Genomic DNA, 20,493 nt, shown 5'->3' with positions numbered 1-20,493 from the left:
CGTTTGCTACCGGTGCCATTAACATGACGGACTTCATCTGCGAAAACAATTGAGAGACGTTAATGTGGTTTGAAAGAAGCACCAAGAAAGTTAGCAAATAACTCGCTTTTTGATTGTATTCGGGTTGTTGCGATAGTAAGATAAACGACACGGTTGTTCCCATGGACATGCCGATGTAATGTAGTTGCCGTTGATTAGTTTTTTCCAAAACATAATCGATCATGGCTGGCACATCTTTCATGGCAATATCGTGAACTCTGAACGTAAAGCGATTTAAACAATTAACTAGTGATGGACACAAACCGAAATTATATCGGTATCGATGACCGATATATGGCACTTTAACCGATGGATCGATTCGAGCTTAATTTGCCGATGGATCGATTCGAGCTTAATTTGCCGATGGATCGATTCGAGCTTAATTTGCCGATGGATCGATTCGAGCTTAATTTGCCGATGGATCGATTCGAGCTTAATTTGCCGATGGATCGATTCGAGCTTAATTTGCCGATGGATCGAAAACTTAAAGAACCCGTCTCTTACGAGAACATCCAGAATTGTCTGCCGAAGGGATCAAGGGTCTTGTGTCTCCGCGCAAAAGGGTTTCCTCTTGCGTTACCCAACCAGACGTCGTACCCTCTGTCGTGAAGTATGAAACCTAATGATTGGTTAGCCAAATTTATGACGTAAGCGCCACTACACGATGTAAGTGGGTGCATTAGGAAAACGACTTCGTTCGTTGGTCTTTTAGGAGGAATTCGATGAATTTCTAGGATATAACCATCGCTGGTTACGACGTCATAACTTTCGAATGGATAACCTTTACTAGTTATTAATTCCGGCTGTGTAATTTAGTCATTAAAAATAGTAACAAAGAATGGTATAGGCAACTTACGACGGTTCTGGTGGCATCTGGGTCTTCCGGTTCGAACGCTTCCTTAAGGGTTAGGTTTAGTGGTCTGTCGTTATTGGAAGGGTTCACATTTTCCCCTCGAACTGTCGTGAACAACAAAAATACAACGAGGCTTAGGCTGACGAACATGACTCTCGATATTAAAACCAAAACGATGCGTTCAATCGAATGAGAAAGAAATAAATAGGATCTAAAGAGTTTTGCTTTTGTTCAACTTTTTATGGGTTCCATGGTTTAATTACTAAAGGCGAAATTAATGCCCATAAATATTTTAATTACATTTCGGGTATTGGTATTTTAGCAATATAGCGTAAATAAAATAGCAGATCGTGGTTGTTTTTAGGAATTCCTTATTTAATATTTATCTAATTCGTTCAACAAAGTTCCGTAAACTAATTCGGCGGCTTTCGTCGAGATGATGAAGTCGTAATGCGTAAAAAGGGGGTCGGATACTTCGTACATAAACTCCAAATTCTTAATTTTTTTGGACCATATCGCGATATCCACTGGATCCCCAAAATTATCGTTTAAAGACCAGAAAATTGAAATTTTAGCCGATACGTTCTCGAGATTGTATTCTTTAGGAGTTGCCTGAAGAGGTAATGGCGTCTTTTAATTAAGTGATTATGATGGTCAATGCGCTAAGTGAATCCACCAATGTTATTACCTGACCGTATTTCAGTAAATTCAATTCCTTTCCCCAATCGTAAGACTGGAATCTTTTGAAGTAATTATTCTAACGGAATTTAAAATTTTTGATTATTTAATAAAATTCGTGTCAAACTTTTAAGAATCATTTAAATTTTGACGACTTATTTTTTAAAGAATAAAGAGATTTCAGTTTCTTGAGTAGTACCAGGGAGAAATGAGGTAAGATGGAGTGGTAAAAATGATGAGCGATCTTCGGCACTGAAAGTCTCCCAGTGTACCTTGCGCACGCCCTTACCCGTCCGTAGGCGATTGTTATGTGCTGTCACGTAGTGCCAATGCATTTGTATGAGAACTAGCTTGTATTTTTAAGACAAAGGGGGCGTCCTTAACGATTCTTTACTGTACGACGGTATACGACCCTACCTAAACGCTGAGGATGCTGGGAGGACTTCGGTGCCGTAGGTGTAGGTACAGAGGTAACGCTATATGTAAGGGTATTGCCACACCATTCTTCTCTTCTTCAAGGTAGTACGTCACACCCTCCTTGAACATTACAACGATTTTGGTAGCCATATTGGTGGGTTTCAGCCTTCTATCTGTACTGACCCACCAATATGGCCATGAAAATTATCTAACGAATCATAGCTCCTCCACCAAACGAAATCTCTCTATAGGGATGGGGGATCAGGGTGGGAACAAGCCGCACAAGCGGGACTCATTGAGGTTTGTTAATTACTTGGCAGTAATGAAGAACAGTTGCCCACGAAGTCCCGGCAGGTATTATATTCATATAGGTTTGATATCGACTCTGAAACGATAAAAGTCAATGTTGACTTTTACAGGCGAGCGGCTCTCCGATATTCAAAATTTAGTTTTAGTTCAAGTATATACCTTGTTCTGACCGTCGCCAAATACGTCCCCAAAAACCTCGAAGGCCAGACATACGTCATCAGAGCAAGGTTCATAGAGTAAGGACGATAATAAATCGAGCAATTCCTTACTCGCTAGAACCGAACCGTAGCCGACCTAGAAATTAAAAAATAATAATAATCTATAGATCCAAGATATTGTCAACATTTAGCCTAATTGAACTTACTTTCTTATCTAATCCCAAAGGTATGACGAATCTGAGTGAGTTTGTCATGTACGTCACGTTAGCTACGGGTGCCATCAACATCACGGACCTCATCTACAATAAACAAGTCACGTTAATAAAATTTCCGTGTTAGCTAGGTGTGGTTGGGAGTGGGGAGGGCGTTTTAGTTTCGTGTGTGCTAATGTAGTATCAAGAAGTGATATCTAGTTTATTAGGGAGAAGGTATAAATTCGCCACATTTCTAGCTTTATCTCCAGTCCAAACGTAGGTTCGGAGTTAATCCTCGCCTCAAAATTACAACCAGCATCTCATTGGTTCTTGTAAACTCACGTCAGCGCGACGCGAATGACGAAAATTATGTATTTTCCGACTGAGGAGAGGCGAAATAAATATCCCGGCCTCCTTTTACGTCCCCCTTGTATTTTGAAAGGGGGATGGGACTATGGCGCGCGAATACTTTGGCATCTTATTTCTTCTCCCTAGTAAACTAGATATCACTTCTTGGTAGTATATTATTCATGTTTTCTAACTCGCTAAGGTAACATTCGAGATGGTCCAACGGTTGGGGTACATTATTTTCTTACACATACATAACCACATCTAGCAAAAAGGCTTATTGGCCTTTGGTACCTAACAATTTTCGAACGACCGGGTTGGTGGATGTACTTGCTTTTTTGTTGTATTCCGGTTTTTCAGAGAGCAGTATCAAGAGTGTTGTTGTTCCCATGGACATGCCAACGTAATGTAATGTTTTCTGTCCAGTTTTCTCCAAGATATAGTCGACTGCCGCTGGTAAATCCTTTGTGGCAATGTCATGTACCCTGCATAGTAAGACTTGATGAGAATGAAAATCATCAAGCCCTATTATCTAAATTACGAAAACATCCAAAATTCTTTGTTCTCAGGGTTAAGTCTAACGTGTTTCCGGGAATACGTGTTTCCCCTGGCGTTACCCATCCATACGTCATATCCCCGGTCGTGTAGTAAAAATCCCAATGATTGGTTAGGCATGTTCATGACGTAAGCGCCACTAGATCCTTCGAGAGGGTGCATGCAAACGACGACCTTATTCGTCGGTTTTTTAGGCGGCATTCGATGCATTAGTAAAATATATCCGTCACTCGTTATGATGTAATGACGTTCCACAGGATATCCGAAGCTAGTTATTATTTCCGACTGCGTAAAATCATGGTAAAACGCGCGATACTAGGTTAGACTCCTCCCACTTAGTTCAACCAGATAAGAACGTGGTTATTTTCATAAATAATTAACTTACGATGTTTCTTCCTACATCCGGTTGGTTTACCTTCCATTTTCTATCCAAGGTCATATATGTCCGGTTACCGTTGGTTATGTTCTGGGCGCAAATGACCCTTAACGAAATTACAAATAGGCTTAAGATAAAAGCGAACCACATCGTTCTTATTTTCAAAACCCAAGGTGCGAATATTATTCATTTCAAATTCAGTTTATTTCGTAAGCAGGCTACATTCCTTTAATGGTAAGTTCCATAGGTTAATTGCTCGTTAATATTTGCTTAGTTGATTGATTAAAGCTTCGTAAACGAGTTTGCGAGCGTCGATGGCTAAGATGAAATCAATGTGGTTGAAAGAGGGGTCGGATACTTGGTGATCCAAGTCTAGATTTTTAAGCCTGGGTTTAAGTGTGGCGACGTCGGCTGGGTCGCTTAACTCGTCGTTCAAAGCGGTGAAAATAGAGATGTTAACCGTTATATTCTCAAGGGGGTGTTCCTTTGGGGTTTTCTAGAGATTGATGTAGGTACCGGAGGGTAATTAGAAATTATGAAAGTGCGCAGTTTGGTAGTACCAGGAATAAATACAGCTAATAGACCTTTTCGACGTAAAAAATGGGGATAGGCAACCCTCAGTATCGGGACATGCAACGAGGTTGATACATTGACATCCGTCTCTGTGCACTCTCATGATACAAAATGGCTACAGCGCAGACGCTAAAAAGCGAGATGGAGGGTAGTGTTTTACCCCCGTGTCTTTTCCCTTCTAGTTACATCGAAATGGTCTATACGAATCATTGAACTCCCATATCTCCGATCTTAATTTCTACTAGGGTTTTGTGGGCTGGACCTGAGTACTATTCGTCACTCCTTATGATTTTGACGTCTTTCTTTTCTGTGTTTTCATTGGTTGGTATTAAGGCCCGGTTATAAGCGCGCGCAAGATGTGACCCGAAGTAATATTCGTCATATACAGGGTTATTATAAAATGGTGGTACAGTACGAGCGACGTTCTACAGGTTCTATAGACTAATTTAAGCCGAAAATTTTTTTGTGACAGTTTGTCGTACGAGGCTCTGTTAAAAAGTTAGAACATTTTCGGCAGAAATTGGTCCATAATGATTCCTATTAGCTGAATTTATTCTTGGTTGTACCAACTGAATTGGCGACAAGGTACCTGTCCGTATTTCTCAAGATTTCCTTCTTCGCCCAAGTCGAAAGCGTGAAACTTCCCGTCTCGGCGAGTCTAAGATAGATGAGGTATTAACTTAGTTGTTTACAAAGTTTAATGAAATTGAGAATTCAGTCGGGACAAAAAAAGACCCAACTTCTAGGGTCCACAGCCTTGCGGTAAACTTGAAGGAGAGAGGGACCGGACCTGAGTCGTTCCACAGTTAGCGGGGCCGATTTCCCTCAGATTCCGCATCCTCTCCCCCATCATCCTTGGTTAGAAGTTGGGTTTTTATTTGTCACTGTATAGTTGTATCAACAATTACTTGTTCAAAATGTAAGAACGTGGCTAACGAAGTTCCGGCTGGATAGAATTTCATATAGACTGCCGATCTGCTCTGAAACACGCGTTGGGTTAACTATTATGTACAAAACTGAACTGAACTAGCGTACCCCGTTTAATCTGTTCGAAGTGGCACCCCCTACCCAGAGAAAATAGGCGTTTTCGCAGAGTTTCTCGTTTCCCGGTCGACACTCCAGGTATCGCATCAGTTTCGAGGACTCTTCCGCGATTCGGAATAAATAGCCATTTAATGGATTCTGTCGGGGTGGTTTTAAGAATGAAAATTACTGGGGTTTTTGTCTTGGTCTTCTAAGACTATGGCGAACAAAGATAAATGGAAATATTTGAGGAAGAAGTGGCACTGGGGAGGTTAATAAAAACCTTGGTGTAGCGATTATCAAAGACTTGCTAGCCACCACCCCTCTATGTCCTGCTTAGTGTGGACAACCCTGGTGCCAATGAACAAGGCCAAACGGAGCCCCCGAGTTCACAACACGCGGGGAGGCTAGACGGTCTATTGTAGTTTCTTTTGCTCAGAGGCAACGTGAAACGCGTTATTTCCATTTGCCTTTGGTGCCAAGATGTTTACCGAGTATCCCTTTTCATAAGGAACCACGTATTTTAAAAAGGTTGTAGTATGCGTATTGTAAGCCACGGGTGCCATTAACATCGCTGACCTTATCTGCTGGTGAAATAAAGCAATTTAAATAGACGCGTCTTTAAGCGCTTTCGACACCTTCCGATAAAGAAAACGGTAAACTAAAAGACAATAGACAAATTTGTTTATTACAAACAGAGAAACCAACACACAGGGGCGAGGCCACCATTGGGGTATGCTCCCTCTCACCAAGAAGAACCACCAGAGAGTTGGTTACCCTCCTGTGTGCAGTGGAACTCGGGCTCCGGTTGGCGATGCTTCTTGGCTAGAGGGAGGATATCCCAATGGCTGCTTCGCCCCGGTTTGTTTGTTTCTCTGTTTGTAATAGACGAATTCGTCTATACTCCCCTTTTGATTGTATTCTGGAGATTCGGATAAGAGAATCAAAGCCACGGTTGTTCCCATGGAGAATCCGACGTAGTACAAAGTTGTCTGCTCAGTTTCTTCAAGGACATAGTCGATTACGGCTGGTAAGTCCTTGAGGGCCACATCGTCCCTCCTAAGATTAAGCGCGATGAATTATTGGGGAACAGTGTACAGGATGTTTCTGATAAGGGAGTTGTTCTTTGCGCGATTTGAGTCGAAAATGTTCTAGGTCTATGACATTTTGCTGTCCGTGCCCCTGTTTTCGAGTTATGATTAGACTTGTGTTTTAGGGATGACCCCTTAATTAAATTACAAATTATTGTCTTAATCAGACAGTTTCTTAATTAAATTTAAGGGGTCATCCGTAAAATACTCCACCAATCTTAACTAGAAAAAGGTGTCCCTTAGGGCAAACAAATGGAGATAGAAGTTATATTTTCGACTCAAAATCGTGCACCCAAATAGCATCCCCCCTTATTTTTTACAGACTTATCAGAAACACTCTGTATAATACTATAGGAATTGTTTTCACGTGAACATCCAAAATTCAGGGTCTTTCGGTGTAAGATGAACATTTTTTCTGGAATAGATGTTTCCCCTGGTGTTGGGTAACCAGACGTCATATCCTTGATCATGTAGCATAAAGCCCAATGATTGGTTAGCCATATTTAAGACGTAATCCGCGCTAGATCCATCAACACCGTGCCAACACAAAACGACTTTCTTTGTCGGTCTTTTAGGAAGAATTCGATGAAGTTGTAAGATATACCCGTCACTCGTTATGACCTCGTGACGTTGGAATGGGTAACCCTTACTGGTAATTAATTGTGGCTGCGTAATGCAATTAGAAAGTGGTAGTTACTGGGCGTTAAAGCCACCAGCCATTACAAGATAAGTTTATAAGATATGTTCCATAAGTATACCTATACTTCGTAATGCTAGGAACTTACCATACCAAAAGGGGATAGAGTACTCTATCCCCTTTTGAACTTACTGAGAGCTAGTTCGAGAACGACAAGCGAGAATTGACTACACTAGCTTTTGCAGGACTTCCATCTTCCTATTTAGTTTGTCTGTACTAAGCCTTTGACAGCGCCTCACCAGGCGTCGCTTTACCTCGAATCTATGAGCTACCTCAGTCACTTCATGACAAGCTTCAGTTTGTAACCAGTGACAAACTTATGGTGAACTTATCTTATGAACTTATGATTAAAATTATACTAGTCATCAGGCTTACCACCGTTTTCCTGTAATCTGGATCCTCTGCCGTCTCTACTCGCAAGTTATCTTTATAGAATTCAGTGCGTGGTCCGAAACAAAAGCACTCTCGTTCAGTAGCGTCATTTTGGCGCGCAGCAAAAGAGATTAGTAAAATTAGGCTTAAAATAATCCTGAGAAACATGGCTCTAAGTTAAACCAACATGGACTAGGAAAGATATATTTTAAGATAGAAATTCTTTACTCGCTCGCTAATTTTAACGACATTTCAAATCGATGGATGATTCCATAGTTTAATTAGCGTTTATTACATACTCTTACCTTTATTTCACGGTATTCCTTAAAGGACAAGTCTAATTTAAAATACACTTTATAAATCTAATTTAATGAGGTAGGTGGTGTGTTTTTTCTTGGTCAAAATCGGTTAACTATAACCCGAGATACAAATTTTAGAAATAATTTAAAAACCCGGTTCACCTGCTAATATAATCCTCCTCTCTCTCGCGGTTTCTCGTGTCTAACAAAATATAAAGAAAAGCGTTACACTTCTGCCTTCTACTACATTAGAGGCTACGGGAAGTTAACGTTAAGTGACAACACTCTATTTTCCCGCCATAATACTTTTGGCTGGAGATCTCGTCGGCGGAAATAAATATTTAATAACATTTGACAGGTTAAAAGCGTTTTTTTATTAACTTTATATAATTTTGGTTAAAAAATTGTATAAGAAATAAATTAATTTACATAGGAAAATGTAAGGTAATCTTTTGAATTAACTTAATCCGATTGATTTTAACAAAGTTTGACCCAAACTCAAGGGACAGTGAACTTGTAAGGCTTTGCACGTGTTCTTTTGTAAAGCCCACCATACCGCGTCTTCGTATTTTTCCATACCCGGGATTTTGTTGCTATAAATATTAATGAACCATAAAATTAATTAACAGTTTTTGCTATTTTAAGGAAAAAAGAGCTCGAAAATATTTATTTTAGGCCCACCTGATACTTTGCAAGACAACTTTGGGCATTCCAGTTTTGCTCAAAAGTTGCTCCAACTCGCAAACGACTCGTTTTCGGCAATTAAAATTGTCCACTTGCAAGTATTTGAACGTCGCTTCCGGGTAGTCGGTTGATCTTAAGCTAGAGATGATTCTGTCGATGTTTGGAAGTCCAAATGAGACGCCGTTACGTCGAAAGGGCGGTTGTTGAGGAGCCCCTGGTCGACCTCCTTGTTGGGCCGCCGCTGCCGCCGCTTGGGCATTTTGTACGCTTAGAGGGGGCACTTCTAAAGGCGCGAACAAATGGCCGTATTGACGGTTGAAGGCCGGGTCAACCACGTTTTGGAATACGGTGGTCATAAGAGCGTACATCAGGTAACCTCCACCCACCTGCGAATAAATTAGGTGCCGTAATTAGTTACTAATTATCTGATTAGGAAGAAAACCTGAATACAGGAAGCCCAGGCAAAAATTTAAATTCCTTATATAATAATTTTCCGGAATTATAGGATTTTATAGGAGAAATGATGTGTTTTATAGGAGAAATGATGTGTTTTATAGGAAAATATAAAGGACTAAAACTGCTCATATATAGTATTATTTTGGCTTAAAATATGTAATTGGATTTTACTTTGAAAAGAGGAACTTAATTAAAATATAATATATAAAAAATCCCGCGCAATTTCGGTCAAACCTAGTTAAATGTGATCTCGATAAAAGAGCTAACTAAATTTTGGTAAATTTGATGATAAGCTATACGAAAACTTGGACTAAGTCAAAAATATAGGATATTATAGGATCTTCCATGAAATTATAGGATAATATAGGACAGGTTCAAAAATAAAGGATTTTATAGGAATTATAGGACCGCTAACCTCCCCCTGCTCAATACAGTTGCGATGGTTTAGCATTGACATGCAAGGTTACTGATTCTTAAATACTATATTCTACTATTTAAAGGGAAAGTGTTCGTATCTAAGTTTTGATTTAAAGAGAAAGAAGATAATTATGACTTACCGCTGCCAAAACTCCAGTTGCAGTTGACATTAAACCTTGCGCGGCACCAAGGGCGCTTAAGGCAGTCAAAGCGCCCTGTCTATTTCCGGGTCCCTTATGTCTGGCGGGTTCCTTCCTAGTTTTAGCTTCGATTTCGTAACTGGCCAACTCGGTCGCGTTGTAATACGTCTCTTCATCTTTGTCACTCGAAGTAGTAGTTGCATTTATATTTGTACTTGTCGCGTTACTGTCCTGTTGGGCTTGTATTAAGTACAATATATTTAGGACTAAGACGAGTACGAGAGAGTACTTCTTCATGATGGTTAATTCAACTCCTTCAGGGAACGGTATCCAAATAAGAAATGGTCTCGTTCGGTGGTGTCAAGGTCATTTTATAAGCTTGGATATTTAGAGCAATCGGGGGAGGTTTACGCTCTTTGCATTTAAGGTAGAAAAAAAATCTTCACGGGTCGAACTTACACTGAACAAATAGTCCAACCCTCGCATCTTTTTTTTTACAAACCAGTAGGATGGTGGCCGAGATTTCAAGGTTATTTGTATACTAGACTAATCTTAGATATCCCCCATCCCCCCTTCTTCCTTTTAGCAAGGATTTTCTCACCCATTGGGTTCCGTTCTATTTTCCAATCTCAAAAGGATGTACTGCCTACTACCTTTTTTCATCACCCACTATCTCTCTTTAAAAAGTAATTATTGTTATTTTAAAAACGTATCGACGCTAGGCTTAGGTGTATCTATAGAAACTAGTTCGTATTCTTATCTTAGCCCCTATTGTCCTTTTGTTAATTTGAACTGAAGAAGAAAATTAGGCTTAACTTTAACCCTAATATATTTCCTGCCTTTTTTTATTCAGAATTTTAAAAGTAAAGAAACGTGTGGGTTTTAATTTATTTACATCTGGTTTCTCTAAGATAGTTTTCAGGTTAGGGTTAAAGTGAATAAATTAAAGTTCAAATTTTTCAAGTTCATTAGGCCTTGGTTGTTTTAAATTAGTCATTTAGGCTTAGCTGGTTATGTATGTAAATTATCTTTTTGTAGCTGTCACGAGGACAAATTTACAACTCTTTAAAAATTAGGCTTAAGATGATTTGTTGATTGTCTAGCTTATAAAGTAGAGCGACGAGTTATAGTCTAACCTTTTAAGTAGTTCAAAGCATTGTTTTAAAGTTAGTTTTAAAAAAAGCTATCCGTTACTTTATGGGTCGTATCGGACACGGTTTAAGGCATTTCAAAGGGCAGATCAATTTACTGTCAAGGAAACAATGCAAATTATATTTAAAAAAGAATGGATGGTTTCAAATGATGCTTTTTTTGACATTGACTGATTCTAAAAATAGGCCAAATTTCCTTCCGTTTTTCGTTTGTAATAAAGGTTTTCTTAGTTTTGTGACACGGATACTTAAGCTTTTCGTTGCCCCCCTGACCGCGTCAGTGATCTAAGTTTGAGTGGGAATCAACCTAAAAGGACCCCCTCCGATAGAATTAGCCTGAATTTTTTGGGAGTTAATACGGTTTTTCAAAACACCCCCATAAATTGAACCAATTTTTTTTAGGACTTTAATCTTATATTGACCAAGTTTAAAACGCTATAACTTTAGCTTAACTATATATATATAATATTAAATCCTTTGAATATATGATAGCCTTATTTGTTTTACAAACATTAATGAGGTCTCCAGAAAATTAGGCCTAATTTTGAAGTAAAATTCCTTAATCTAGAATTAAAGCTTGAATATATGAATAATTAAAAAAAGAAACTCCTTAGTCTTACGCGTGGAATGCCATTGAACTTGGCCCGCATAATATTATAAAGTATAATTTATTATCGAAGTCATAATGATTTATTGAGTAATAATTAATGATGGTTCATTTAAAAAATATTCCATTTTATGATGGTAGTTAATTAAAACTATAAAAAGGGATTTTTACAATGTGATGTTCATACAAAAATGGTTTCTCAAACAAGCAAAATTTGCCAACTGTTCTTTGGAACTATTATTTTGAATGCTTTCGTTTATGGATCGCGAGTTAAAAATGTCCTTGAAAACCAGGAAGTAATTGAGATGGTTAAAAGGCAAGTACCCGGTCCGTTACCAGGTGGTACTGGTTCCGAAGTTATCGGCAAACCTTGTACTTGCATATCCGGGACTGGGATTCCGTCTACTTGCGTAGGATTTATTGGAGTACCAGGAGTCGGCGGTACTGGTTTGCCCGGTACAGGAGGTACTGGTACGGGATTACCGGGAACAGGAGGTACTGGTACTGGATTACCGGGAACAGGAGGTACTGGTACTGGATTACCGGGAACAGGAGGTACTGGTACTGGATTACCGGGAACAGGAGGTACTGGTACTGGTTTGCCGGGAACAGGAGGTAGTGGTACAGGATTACCGGGAATTGGTGGTACTGGAAAATGAACGTTTTTTAAATTGTTCACTTGAATTGTATTTGAATTAAAATATTAACGAAGATCTGAATATTAACGGAATTAGGGATTTAAATAATTTCATAATCAAATCAGGTTTAAAATTTTTATTATGTGCTTTTCAAAATGTTTTTCCATTTGGGATTTTGTAATCGGAGGTAATGACCTATTGAGTCACTCTGACTAACGGAATTAGGGATTTAAATAATTTTATAATCAAATTAGATATAAAATTTTTATTATGTGCTTTTCAAAATATACTTCCCTTTGATCGGGGGAAATGTCCTATTACGTCACTATAAGTACCACCCCCTCTATGCTGACTAATCTAGCAGACGACGTTCCGAAAGCTGACAGTTTTTCCCCTTTAAAGTCCATTGGCTTAATTTTTATAATTATTTAATTTAAAATCGGTGTTTTGATACATTTTTGTATAAACCAACATGCAGGTAATATACTTTTGTACAAATAAACAACTTATTTAACCTTAAAACTTGATGAAGTGTTTATTTATGTGTCTTTCTTTAAGCCTTGGTCAAGCACATGGCTTCTTAGGCCTAAAAACTTGCGAATATGAAGTTTAATTATAATTAATTTAATGTTTTCATCAGGATCCGAACGCTGATACTCAATGGAATGACGTTTTACGTCAGAAAGGTATCATCCCTCAAAAAGAGGCTGAAATAACTGAGGAGGAAGTGATAAAACTCGTAGATTCAACAATTGAACAAAAAATGGGCAAAGGAGGGAAAGGTTAATTCTTATCTGAATGCCACGGAATTTGCTTAATTATCGAAGTTATTAAAATATCGAGTCTTTATAAAATTAGCGCCAGATGATTTAACATTGGATGACTTAGATGAACTTGAAGATGAGGAAGATGAAAGGGTTTTGATGGAATATCGGTAAATATATTTAATGTCACTTTAATCACAGTTAAAGTAAATGAAAGGATTGTTGTAGTATGAAAAGAATTGCTGAAATGAAAGCTCACGCTTCTAAAAGTAAATTTGGTGAAGTTAGAGATATCTCAGCGGATGATTACATTCAACAAGTCAATAAGGCTGGGGACGGAATATGGGTTGTATTACACCTTTATAAATCGGGGTATGAAATTTTAGGATTATTACGTAGCAATTAAAACTAAATATAAATACAAGTCTTTCATAATAGAATCCCCTTATGCACTTTGATAAACAACTTCTTAAACATATTGGCTGCAAAATTCCCCACAACCAAATTTTTACGGAGTGTCTCAACCACTTGTATCCCAAACTACCCTGACAAAAATGTCCCTACCATTTTCATCTACAAAGATGGACAAATGGTAACGCAATTTATTGGACCTGAAATGTTTGGTGGAATGAATCTTAAACTAGATGGTAGGAATTAAATTAACCCTTTTGTCAATTTCTAGTTTAACGAGAATCTTCGTTCATTCTATTTCTATTTAATTTTAATTAAAGTGTTGGAATGGATGCTTGGGCAATCAGGCGCTGTTAAAACTGATCTGGAATCAGATCCTAGACCCAAAGTTAAGGATGTCTTATTTTCGTCACTGAAACAAAATGACAATGACAGTGATGAAAATGATTGGTGATATTTATAAAAGCCCTGGGGATTTTTTTTTTATCATATTTATAAGCTTTAATAATTAATATAAGGTTTTAGTATGAAACGAAAGCCATAATTTGAAGCTACTACCATGGATGAAGGATGCGCGCAAAAAACATTCGACGCTCTACAGGATATGCAACTCCCTATACTAAAAAGTAGACAAGTCGATACTAGCGCCGCCTGGCTACCAGCGCTGGAAACCCTCGCGGGAAAAATAAAAAATACTGGACATAAGAAAAAAAACCCACTGTTTTGGCTTCTAGCAGACGACGCTAAGGAAAAAAATTGACGGTAGCTCGTGTTTTTTTTTCTTATGTCCAGTATTTTTTATTTTTCCCGCGAGGGTTTCCAGCGCTGGTAGCCAGGCGGCGCTAGTATCGACTTGTCTACTTTTTAGTATAGGGAGTTGCATATCCTGTAGAGCGTCGACTGTTTTTCACGCGCATCCTTCATCCATGGTAGTAGCTTCAAAATTATGGTCAAGAATCAAAGTTTAAAATAGATTAACTTAACTTACTTCAAGTTATGAACTTTTAATACCGGATTGAAAAGTGTTTTGATAAAATGTTTTTTTGGCTTTTGTTATTGAACAAAAAAATTGACGTCAATTATCGACAATGTGAATTTTTATTTACATAACTTAAAAACTGACATGTGCATAAAGGTTGTTGTTTCTTAAACTCCGTACGTTTTTTTTCCTTCTTCTTTAACATACTTATTTCTTCAGAACGCGTTTTTTTAAAAATTAAAAAAAAAAAACATTTTTTTTTCTTCTAAGTTTTATTTTAAATACTAAACCACCATTAAAAATTAAAATTAAACTAGAATTATTTTTAATTTGGTTAAACAAAGTTAAGATTAGTTATTAGGGGGTTCTTGTTTTTTTTTGTACAATTTTTTTATTATAAAAGACATTAGATTTTATTTATTTTTATTTTTTAAGGGGAATGGGGTTTCTTCTTTTCTTTTCTCATTAATTTTAATTTAATTTAATTTAATTTATTTAAATCCTTAGTGATGGTTTTATAATTTTTATTTTAAGAACTTAAATATAAACTTAGGAATTAGGTTTAACTTCATTTCATTTTTAGTTTTTTACCCCCAAAATGGCGTTTAAAACTGTCGTCTGCTTAGTTTTGAAATTAATTTAGTTCTACTAGGAATATTCTAACAAGGTTCTGCTATAGCTGGATTTTATTTTAATTATGTAAGCCTTAATTAATTAATTAATAATGTTAATTAACCTAAGCAGACGACAGAAAGATCATCCATCTTATTTTAGGGGTGTTTACTTTAAGTTTAAATATTTTCAAATCAAATTAAATTAAATTAATTAATTTGAAAAATATTAAATCTACAAATTACAATCAATCAATCAATGTTTAAGGCAATTTTTTATTTATTTCTTTTTTTTTAAATATTAATTATACTTTTTAAAATTTTTATTTAATTTTATTTTTTTTAGGGGAGAGGGGGGGGCGTAATTTAAATTTAACAGAATAACTTTTACGTCTAAAAAAAAAAAAAAAAAAAAAAAACCCAACCATTTCTTTTCTTTCGCAGAAAATTTATTTCAGTTTTTCTCTCATGATCTTTTTATAAATTTAATTTTAAATGAAATTATTTAATTTTTTTCGCGCCAGGGAAACTCCTTTAGTTTTTATTTACGTTAAATTTATTTATATCCTTGAAGAATTTTCATTAAATTTAAAAATAACAAATTTAAGGGGGGGGGGGGAAGAAAAAGTTAATTGTAAATATTTTTAAGGAAGGAGTAGGGTAAGGGTAACCGGCCAAAATTTAAATTGTTTTTTTTTTGTTTAAAATAATATGTTCATATTATAATTTTCACAGGTGAATTTATTTAATTGTTTTTTTTAATCAAAAGGGTTTTTAAGGGATGGGGGAAGAAGGGGGGAGGGAAGGAAGGAACAAATTGAAAATTTATAAAGAAAAACTCAACTAATATTGGTTTTTTTCTCTCTAAGCTACGTAATTGTAGATTTTTCTAAAAAAAAAAAAAAAAAAAAAAAAAAATAATAATTTTTTTAATTAATTAATTGGGATTAAGGTTTAATTATATTAATTAATTAAAGTACTAACCTATCTTCCGTTCTGGCTAGATATTCTCTTTCTATCAAGCTTTCAATTCGTTTCTTGATGATGACGGGACTGGGAATGAATCTAGACTTTAATTGACCCGTCACTTCGGCAACTAGAACATTATGTTGCATTCGCTTTCTGGCTTTCATTATCCTGACAATCGCAGCTTCAATCGTAAGATAATTTTAAGTTAAGTACTAACCACATCAAAAACATTCTAGAATATTAAATATTAGAATTAATTTAAATTAAAATTAAAATTAAATAATGAAAAAAAAAAGGATATTCGTGTTTTCTGTCTTCGTCCACTTTGCTTCTTGTTTCTTTTCTTTCTGGTTCAGATTCTCCCTTTGCTGCCACTAATTAATTAATTTTAAACATAATTAAATTTAAATAAAGAGATTTAAGTTAGGGTTTAGTATTAGAGAAGGTTACCAGCTTGAATTTTAACTCGATGTAGCCGGGATGTGAAAGAATCATTAACAGTGAACACGTGACTCTGTTCTAAAATTATGAACTTAATAATTAATTTTTAATTACGCTAATTATTAATTTAATTAAATTTCTAACCAATTTCTTTGCTCTTTGGCGTTTTAATGAGGATTCGTTGTGTAGCCTTTCCTAAGGCTAACGACTGTAGAGCCCTAATTAAATCTTTCTCGGGAATATCAGTTTCGCTTGAAATTTCTTCATAGCTAATACCCTCACGCGATGTATTGTTAAATAACATTAAAATACACATTTGGTACGTAGAAACCTTTAAATAATCATTAACATTAACCTAAGTTATCTTTAATTAAAAATAATTCGTACTTGAATAATATGCTTTCTAGGTGGACCAGTTGGTGCGGGATGTAACGCTACCGTTCCCATAACCCCAACATTACTAACGCTGGAAGGAGGAGGAGACGGAATTGAAGAAGTAGAGGAAGATGGTGTCGCGCTGTCTTTCGGATCAGAAGGCTCTTCTTTGCGAGGACCGTAAAAAACCGCGTTCAAATCCGCCCAACCTAATTGAGGTTGTAATGTAAGTTGCCTTCCGCTGTGTTTCGCTAAATAGAACCTCCTAAAAGCTTCAAACGCGTTACTAGGAGCTGTGGGAATAGTGCATTTTGGCGTAGCTGCTTGCGTCGGCCAAAAACCAGTTGTCAAAACTCTGACACTTAAATCAACTCCGTATAATTTAGTCTAAGGGATAAATAATGAAGTTAGTATCATTCTAAAAAAAAAAAAAAAAGAACTGAGATTAGGTTCAATTACTCCCGAAGTTTGAACATGCGATTTAAATTCCTCCATCATTGTATTAGAAACTGACATATCCTTAAACATTCCTTCCAATTTGGATGTAAATTGACATCCACATTCAGTCTAAAATATTAAGTATCAAAGATTAGGTGTTCATTTTCATCCGAAATAAAACAACTTAACAATCAATAATTACTTTCAGCTTGGAGATCATGTTCTTTTCGGAATCATCAGAGACGCTCTTATTGAGTAATAATCTTTTTGCCAAATGCTGTTTATAATAACGTTCAAAAACGTCTTTTTCTTGCAAGTAACGAAAGAGAACCATAGTTTTATCCAAAACTTGTTCAATTTCAGTTTCTGTCATTCCCTTGACGCCTTTCTTTAGTTTATCATCGATAAATAGTGATAAATATTCTGGCGATTTTTGATTCAAGTTCAAAAAGAACTCAAAATCGCTAGCGATCATTTGTTTAAAGAAACGATCGCTGCCAAAAGAATTGACCAAGAAGTGATCAAAACGATCTTTTAAATCAAGCAGACTCTGGAATGATGATTAGTTTAAATTGGGATAAGTTTTACTTATTATTGTAACAGGGTTGATACAACTTTTGGAAAACAAATTTCCCTGAGATTTCCAGGTTTTTCCCCATATATTTCCCTAAGTTTTCCAGGTTTTTCCTGCCGGAGTATCCTATGGATCAAATGTTATCGAAAGAGCGGGGCAAATTGGACTATTACATAATCAAAGGACATCCCCGTATCTCTAATATAACCAGAGTTATGAGCTTCCAAAGTATAGTGTAATGTTAATCCTATGGAGGGTATGTTCACGAACATTTTGCTTAATTACTCGGCCCCTGTTTGACGCAAATTTCCCTGATTTCCCTGAATTTTATTAAAATTCTAAATTTCCCTGAGTTTTCCCTGAGGTTTTTATCAACTATTTATTTCCCTGATTATTCCAGGTTTTCCCTGTTTTCCAGGTTTGTATGAACCCTGTGTAATCTTTACCTGGACAAACGTTAGGGCGTCCCCTTTGCCTCCTTCTTCTTCCGTCACCAAATTCTTTCCCTGTTCTTTAAGATAAGCACTAACGCAATCTGCCATTGTTTTTAAACCATCCGTTACTCGACTGAAGAGTTTATACATGCAAGCCAGATCTTCAGTTTTTTGGTTCTTAAGCATGTGAACCACTCCGCTATTCTCCATCTTTATTTTTTTTAATTTGTCTCAATTACTTTTAATTTTTAATCATTATGATTAATTAATTTAATTAATATTACTTCAACAATAGTTTTCATGTGTTTGCTAATTAGTTCTTCTTCAACTACTTTAACAATTAGGGACTCTGTGGATTCGTCCAAATATAATTTAGCCCTTTCAGCTTCCTCGTTAATTCTTTGTTCAACTTTTTTAATGTAAACCGAGGCGCTATTTTCAGCTAGGAACTTCTGACTTTCCATCTAAATATCATCGACAATGTTTTAAAAACGGTCCCCGACTCTTTGATATAGCGTAATATAATATTAGACCAACTTTGTAGAATTCCGCTGACTGAGCTAAGAACGGTCTTTCAAAATCTTCTTCGTAAATGGACCGAGAATCAATTCCCAACACAATTAACATCTGGCAAGCGTTTTTGATGGCTAATTTATCAACCACTTCCCCTCTACGTTCTCTCATGACCATATCTAAAAGAGTTTCTCTCAAATGATCGCGAATACAACCGTATCTGACGACTTGGTCGCGGAATATGATCAAACCCAAATTGTAAACATTGTCAACACTGTTTTGTTGGACGTATACGCGATCCTGACAACAAAAACGGTGTCTAAATTAACGTGACTACCCCTTTTTTTTTCTAAATTGGAAAAAACAGTACCATGTACATAAGGATATCTCTGATCATAACCATACTGGTTTGATGATCATTCCACGCTTGATTCAAAGTTTGAAGGAAATTGTTATGCAGGGCAGTTAAAACGTCAGTTCTCACCTATTTTGACGTCAGTTTTTGTCAGTTTTGAACCAATACTTGGGGGGGGGGGGGTTTCCTATTAATGTTTTTACTTTATTTTCTAGATGATTTGTCACGACTTCTCTAAGTCCCGTGTAAAGTCTCTCTCCGTGTTTGTGTAAAACCATAGTGTACGCATTTCGATACAACTCTTCAAAACTGAGACCACTGTTATTTTTCTTCTGGATTTCCTGTATTGCGTTTCTTAACAAAGTCCAGATACTTTGCACAAACTTTTCGTCCATAGACATCTGCAAAAATGGTACGTTTCCCCCCCACTCTGTTTAACACTAATTACTGGGTTTAATTAGTCTAATTAAAATTAAACTAAAAATGGGTTAAGGCCATTAGAAAATCTTATAAGATTTAAAAGGTCCAAGAAACATTACTATTATATTTGAAGGTATAGACATTACTTCCACGAAAGATATACTATTTTAGGCGAACCCATATATGATCTAATTAAATAATTAATGATCCGACTGAATTAATTGGTAATAAGGCAATTTCTCTGACAAAGAAACTAAAAATGTCCCAGAAAATTGATTAGAGTCAATGACTTGCATTGGATTTTTTTCTAGAAGTTGCTAACTTATATCACAGATTGTTTATATTAGATATAAATTTAGGTTACACTTAATTTTAATCAAAGATTAGTAGGCCAAATTAAAAAAATCTTTTTTTTTTAATGTCAAGAATAAAAAGTACTTACTGGAAACGCTCTGATTCTCATCTTGGTATCTTTCTTCCCCGGTTTTAAGCTCATTTTAACGGCGTTTATCGTTTTTTCACGATTCCAAACCGATTGTTAGGTAATTAAACTTAACGCATTTAATTAAATTAGCCCGGCAAACTTTATAGGGGAACAACATAGATAAAACTAATCCCGATTAACTTTAAGCCTAATCGCTCGATTTTCTCGACCACTCCGATTTTGCAAACAGACAAAAAATTCCCATTGGTCGGGGGAGGGTAGCCACGATCCACGGAGTGACAGGGGAGATTATGACGTTTCGTCTCTATGGTCCAATTACAGCTCGGGATTACGCTAGCGGACGAGAGCGCGAAACGCCAAGCACAGTGGCACATAGCCACCTCACTGTCCTAATAAACGTGTTTAATCCAATTAAAGGCAATTAACATTAATTAAAGGTTTAATTGATTAAGAAATTGTCCTAAATTAAACCTAAATAAAATTCATCAGGTTTCATTACACATTTGCAATGTTTTATATGTTTTTGACTTACCAACGTCACGTGAATGTGAACAAAGGCTTAGTGAAGTTCAATGAACTCAACGGGTTTTCAAATTTCAACACGAAATCTTACTGGTAATTTTTATTTAATTAATCTTAATTAGGCTTAGTAATTGAAGTAAGTGTGGATGTTTAGCTAGCGTACCTTT

At 36.4% G+C, this 20,493-nt stretch overlaps 4 protein-coding genes across 6 annotated transcripts in view; 1 reads left to right on the top strand and 3 right to left on the bottom strand.

Annotated features, from left to right (window-relative positions):
- Nucleotides 1-14,404, top strand: part of viaf (viral IAP-associated factor) — a 32,568-nt gene extending 18,164 nt beyond the window's left edge. The window contains exons 1-6 of one of the 2 annotated variants that reach the window (XM_089837568.1): nucleotides 12,403-12,553; nucleotides 12,716-12,857; nucleotides 12,934-13,009; nucleotides 13,068-13,211; nucleotides 13,278-13,486; nucleotides 13,571-14,404. In XM_089837568.1, coding sequence (XP_089693694.1) covers nucleotides 12,548-12,553; nucleotides 12,716-12,857; nucleotides 12,934-13,009; nucleotides 13,068-13,211; nucleotides 13,278-13,486; nucleotides 13,571-13,704 — 711 coding nt within the window. In that variant the 5' untranslated portion in view covers nucleotides 12,403-12,547 and the 3' untranslated portion in view covers nucleotides 13,705-14,404. Of the gene's footprint in view, nucleotides 1-12,402; nucleotides 12,554-12,715; nucleotides 12,858-12,933; nucleotides 13,010-13,067; nucleotides 13,212-13,277; nucleotides 13,487-13,570 lie in introns of those variants that run through there. The other variant, XM_089837569.1, reaches the window with a different exon arrangement.
- On the bottom strand, nucleotides 944-2,740 carry LOC149676537 (gastric triacylglycerol lipase-like). Its single transcript, XM_089837580.1, has 5 exons — nucleotides 2,661-2,740; nucleotides 2,456-2,590; nucleotides 2,301-2,372; nucleotides 1,581-1,649; nucleotides 944-1,504 (listed from the first exon to the last, which is right to left on the bottom strand). The coding sequence occupies exons 1-5, from the start codon at nucleotides 2,733-2,735 to the stop codon at nucleotides 1,268-1,270; spliced, it is 588 nt and encodes a 195-aa protein (XP_089693706.1). The 5' UTR covers nucleotides 2,736-2,740; the 3' UTR covers nucleotides 944-1,267.
- LOC149676536 (uncharacterized) lies at nucleotides 8,377-10,184 on the bottom strand. Of its 2 annotated transcripts, XM_089837567.1 has the most exons (4): nucleotides 10,139-10,184; nucleotides 9,680-10,057; nucleotides 8,664-9,052; nucleotides 8,377-8,575 (listed from the first exon to the last, which is right to left on the bottom strand). In XM_089837567.1, the coding sequence occupies exons 2-4, from the start codon at nucleotides 9,974-9,976 to the stop codon at nucleotides 8,440-8,442; spliced, it is 822 nt and encodes a 273-aa protein (XP_089693693.1). In that variant the 5' UTR covers nucleotides 9,977-10,057; nucleotides 10,139-10,184; the 3' UTR covers nucleotides 8,377-8,439. The 2 variants fall into 2 exon arrangements, with proteins under 2 accessions (XP_089693693.1, XP_089693691.1); XM_089837565.1 differs by having other exon boundaries at nucleotides 9,680-10,150.
- On the bottom strand, nucleotides 14,330-20,052 carry Cul3 (cullin 3). The gene is made up of 14 exons (XM_089837536.1): nucleotides 19,802-20,052; nucleotides 19,143-19,340; nucleotides 18,955-19,068; nucleotides 18,609-18,884; nucleotides 18,356-18,535; nucleotides 18,084-18,281; nucleotides 17,266-17,613; nucleotides 17,085-17,192; nucleotides 16,638-17,012; nucleotides 16,395-16,581; nucleotides 16,260-16,328; nucleotides 16,111-16,183; nucleotides 15,825-15,998; nucleotides 14,330-15,729 (listed from the first exon to the last, which is right to left on the bottom strand). Exons 1-14 carry the CDS (start codon nucleotides 19,853-19,855, stop codon nucleotides 15,705-15,707), a joined length of 2,379 nt encoding a protein of 792 aa, XP_089693662.1. The 5' UTR covers nucleotides 19,856-20,052; the 3' UTR covers nucleotides 14,330-15,704.
- Nucleotides 20,053-20,493: the final 441 nt, after the last annotated feature.

The sequence above is a fragment of the Phalangium opilio genome, unplaced genomic scaffold (genome assembly GCF_054372755.1).
Source record: "Phalangium opilio isolate 3A_F unplaced genomic scaffold, DU_Popi_V2 ptg000045l_1, whole genome shotgun sequence".
In the NCBI taxonomy this organism is placed as follows: Eukaryota; Metazoa; Arthropoda; class Arachnida; order Opiliones; family Phalangiidae; genus Phalangium; species Phalangium opilio.
The sequence above is the reverse complement of the archived record's forward strand: the minus strand, read 5'-3'. Positions and strand labels throughout refer to the sequence as shown.

Bases quoted from the DNA above. Each gene is read 5' to 3' on its own strand.
- LOC149676537 (XM_089837580.1), bottom strand. From the start codon at position 2,735: ATGGCACCCGTAGCTAACGTGACGTACATGACAAACTCACTCAGATTC. The intron at 2,591-2,660 runs GTAAGTTCAATT...TTTAATTTCTAG, and splicing joins CTTTGGGATTAGATAAGAAA to GTCGGCTACGGTTCGGTTCT. The intron at 1,505-1,580 runs GTAATAACATTG...TTACCTCTTCAG, and splicing joins ATTTACTGAAATACGGTCAG to GCAACTCCTAAAGAATACAA.
- LOC149676536 (XM_089837567.1), bottom strand. From the start codon at position 9,976: ATGAAGAAGTACTCTCTCGTACTCGTCTTAGTCCTAAATATATTGTAC. The intron at 9,053-9,679 runs GTAAGTCATAAT...ATTTATTCGCAG, and splicing joins CAACTGGAGTTTTGGCAGCG to GTGGGTGGAGGTTACCTGAT. The intron at 8,576-8,663 runs GTGGGCCTAAAA...TAATATTTATAG, and splicing joins GTTGTCTTGCAAAGTATCAG to CAACAAAATCCCGGGTATGG.
- Cul3 (XM_089837536.1), bottom strand. From the start codon at position 19,855: ATGAGCTTAAAACCGGGGAAGAAAGATACCAAGATGAGAATCAGAGCG. The intron at 17,614-18,083 runs GTAAAGATTACA...TCATCATTCCAG, and splicing joins ACGCCCTAACGTTTGTCCAG to AGTCTGCTTGATTTAAAAGA. The intron at 17,013-17,084 runs GTAATTGAACCT...TTTATCCCTTAG, and splicing joins CGCATGTTCAAACTTCGGGA to ACTAAATTATACGGAGTTGA.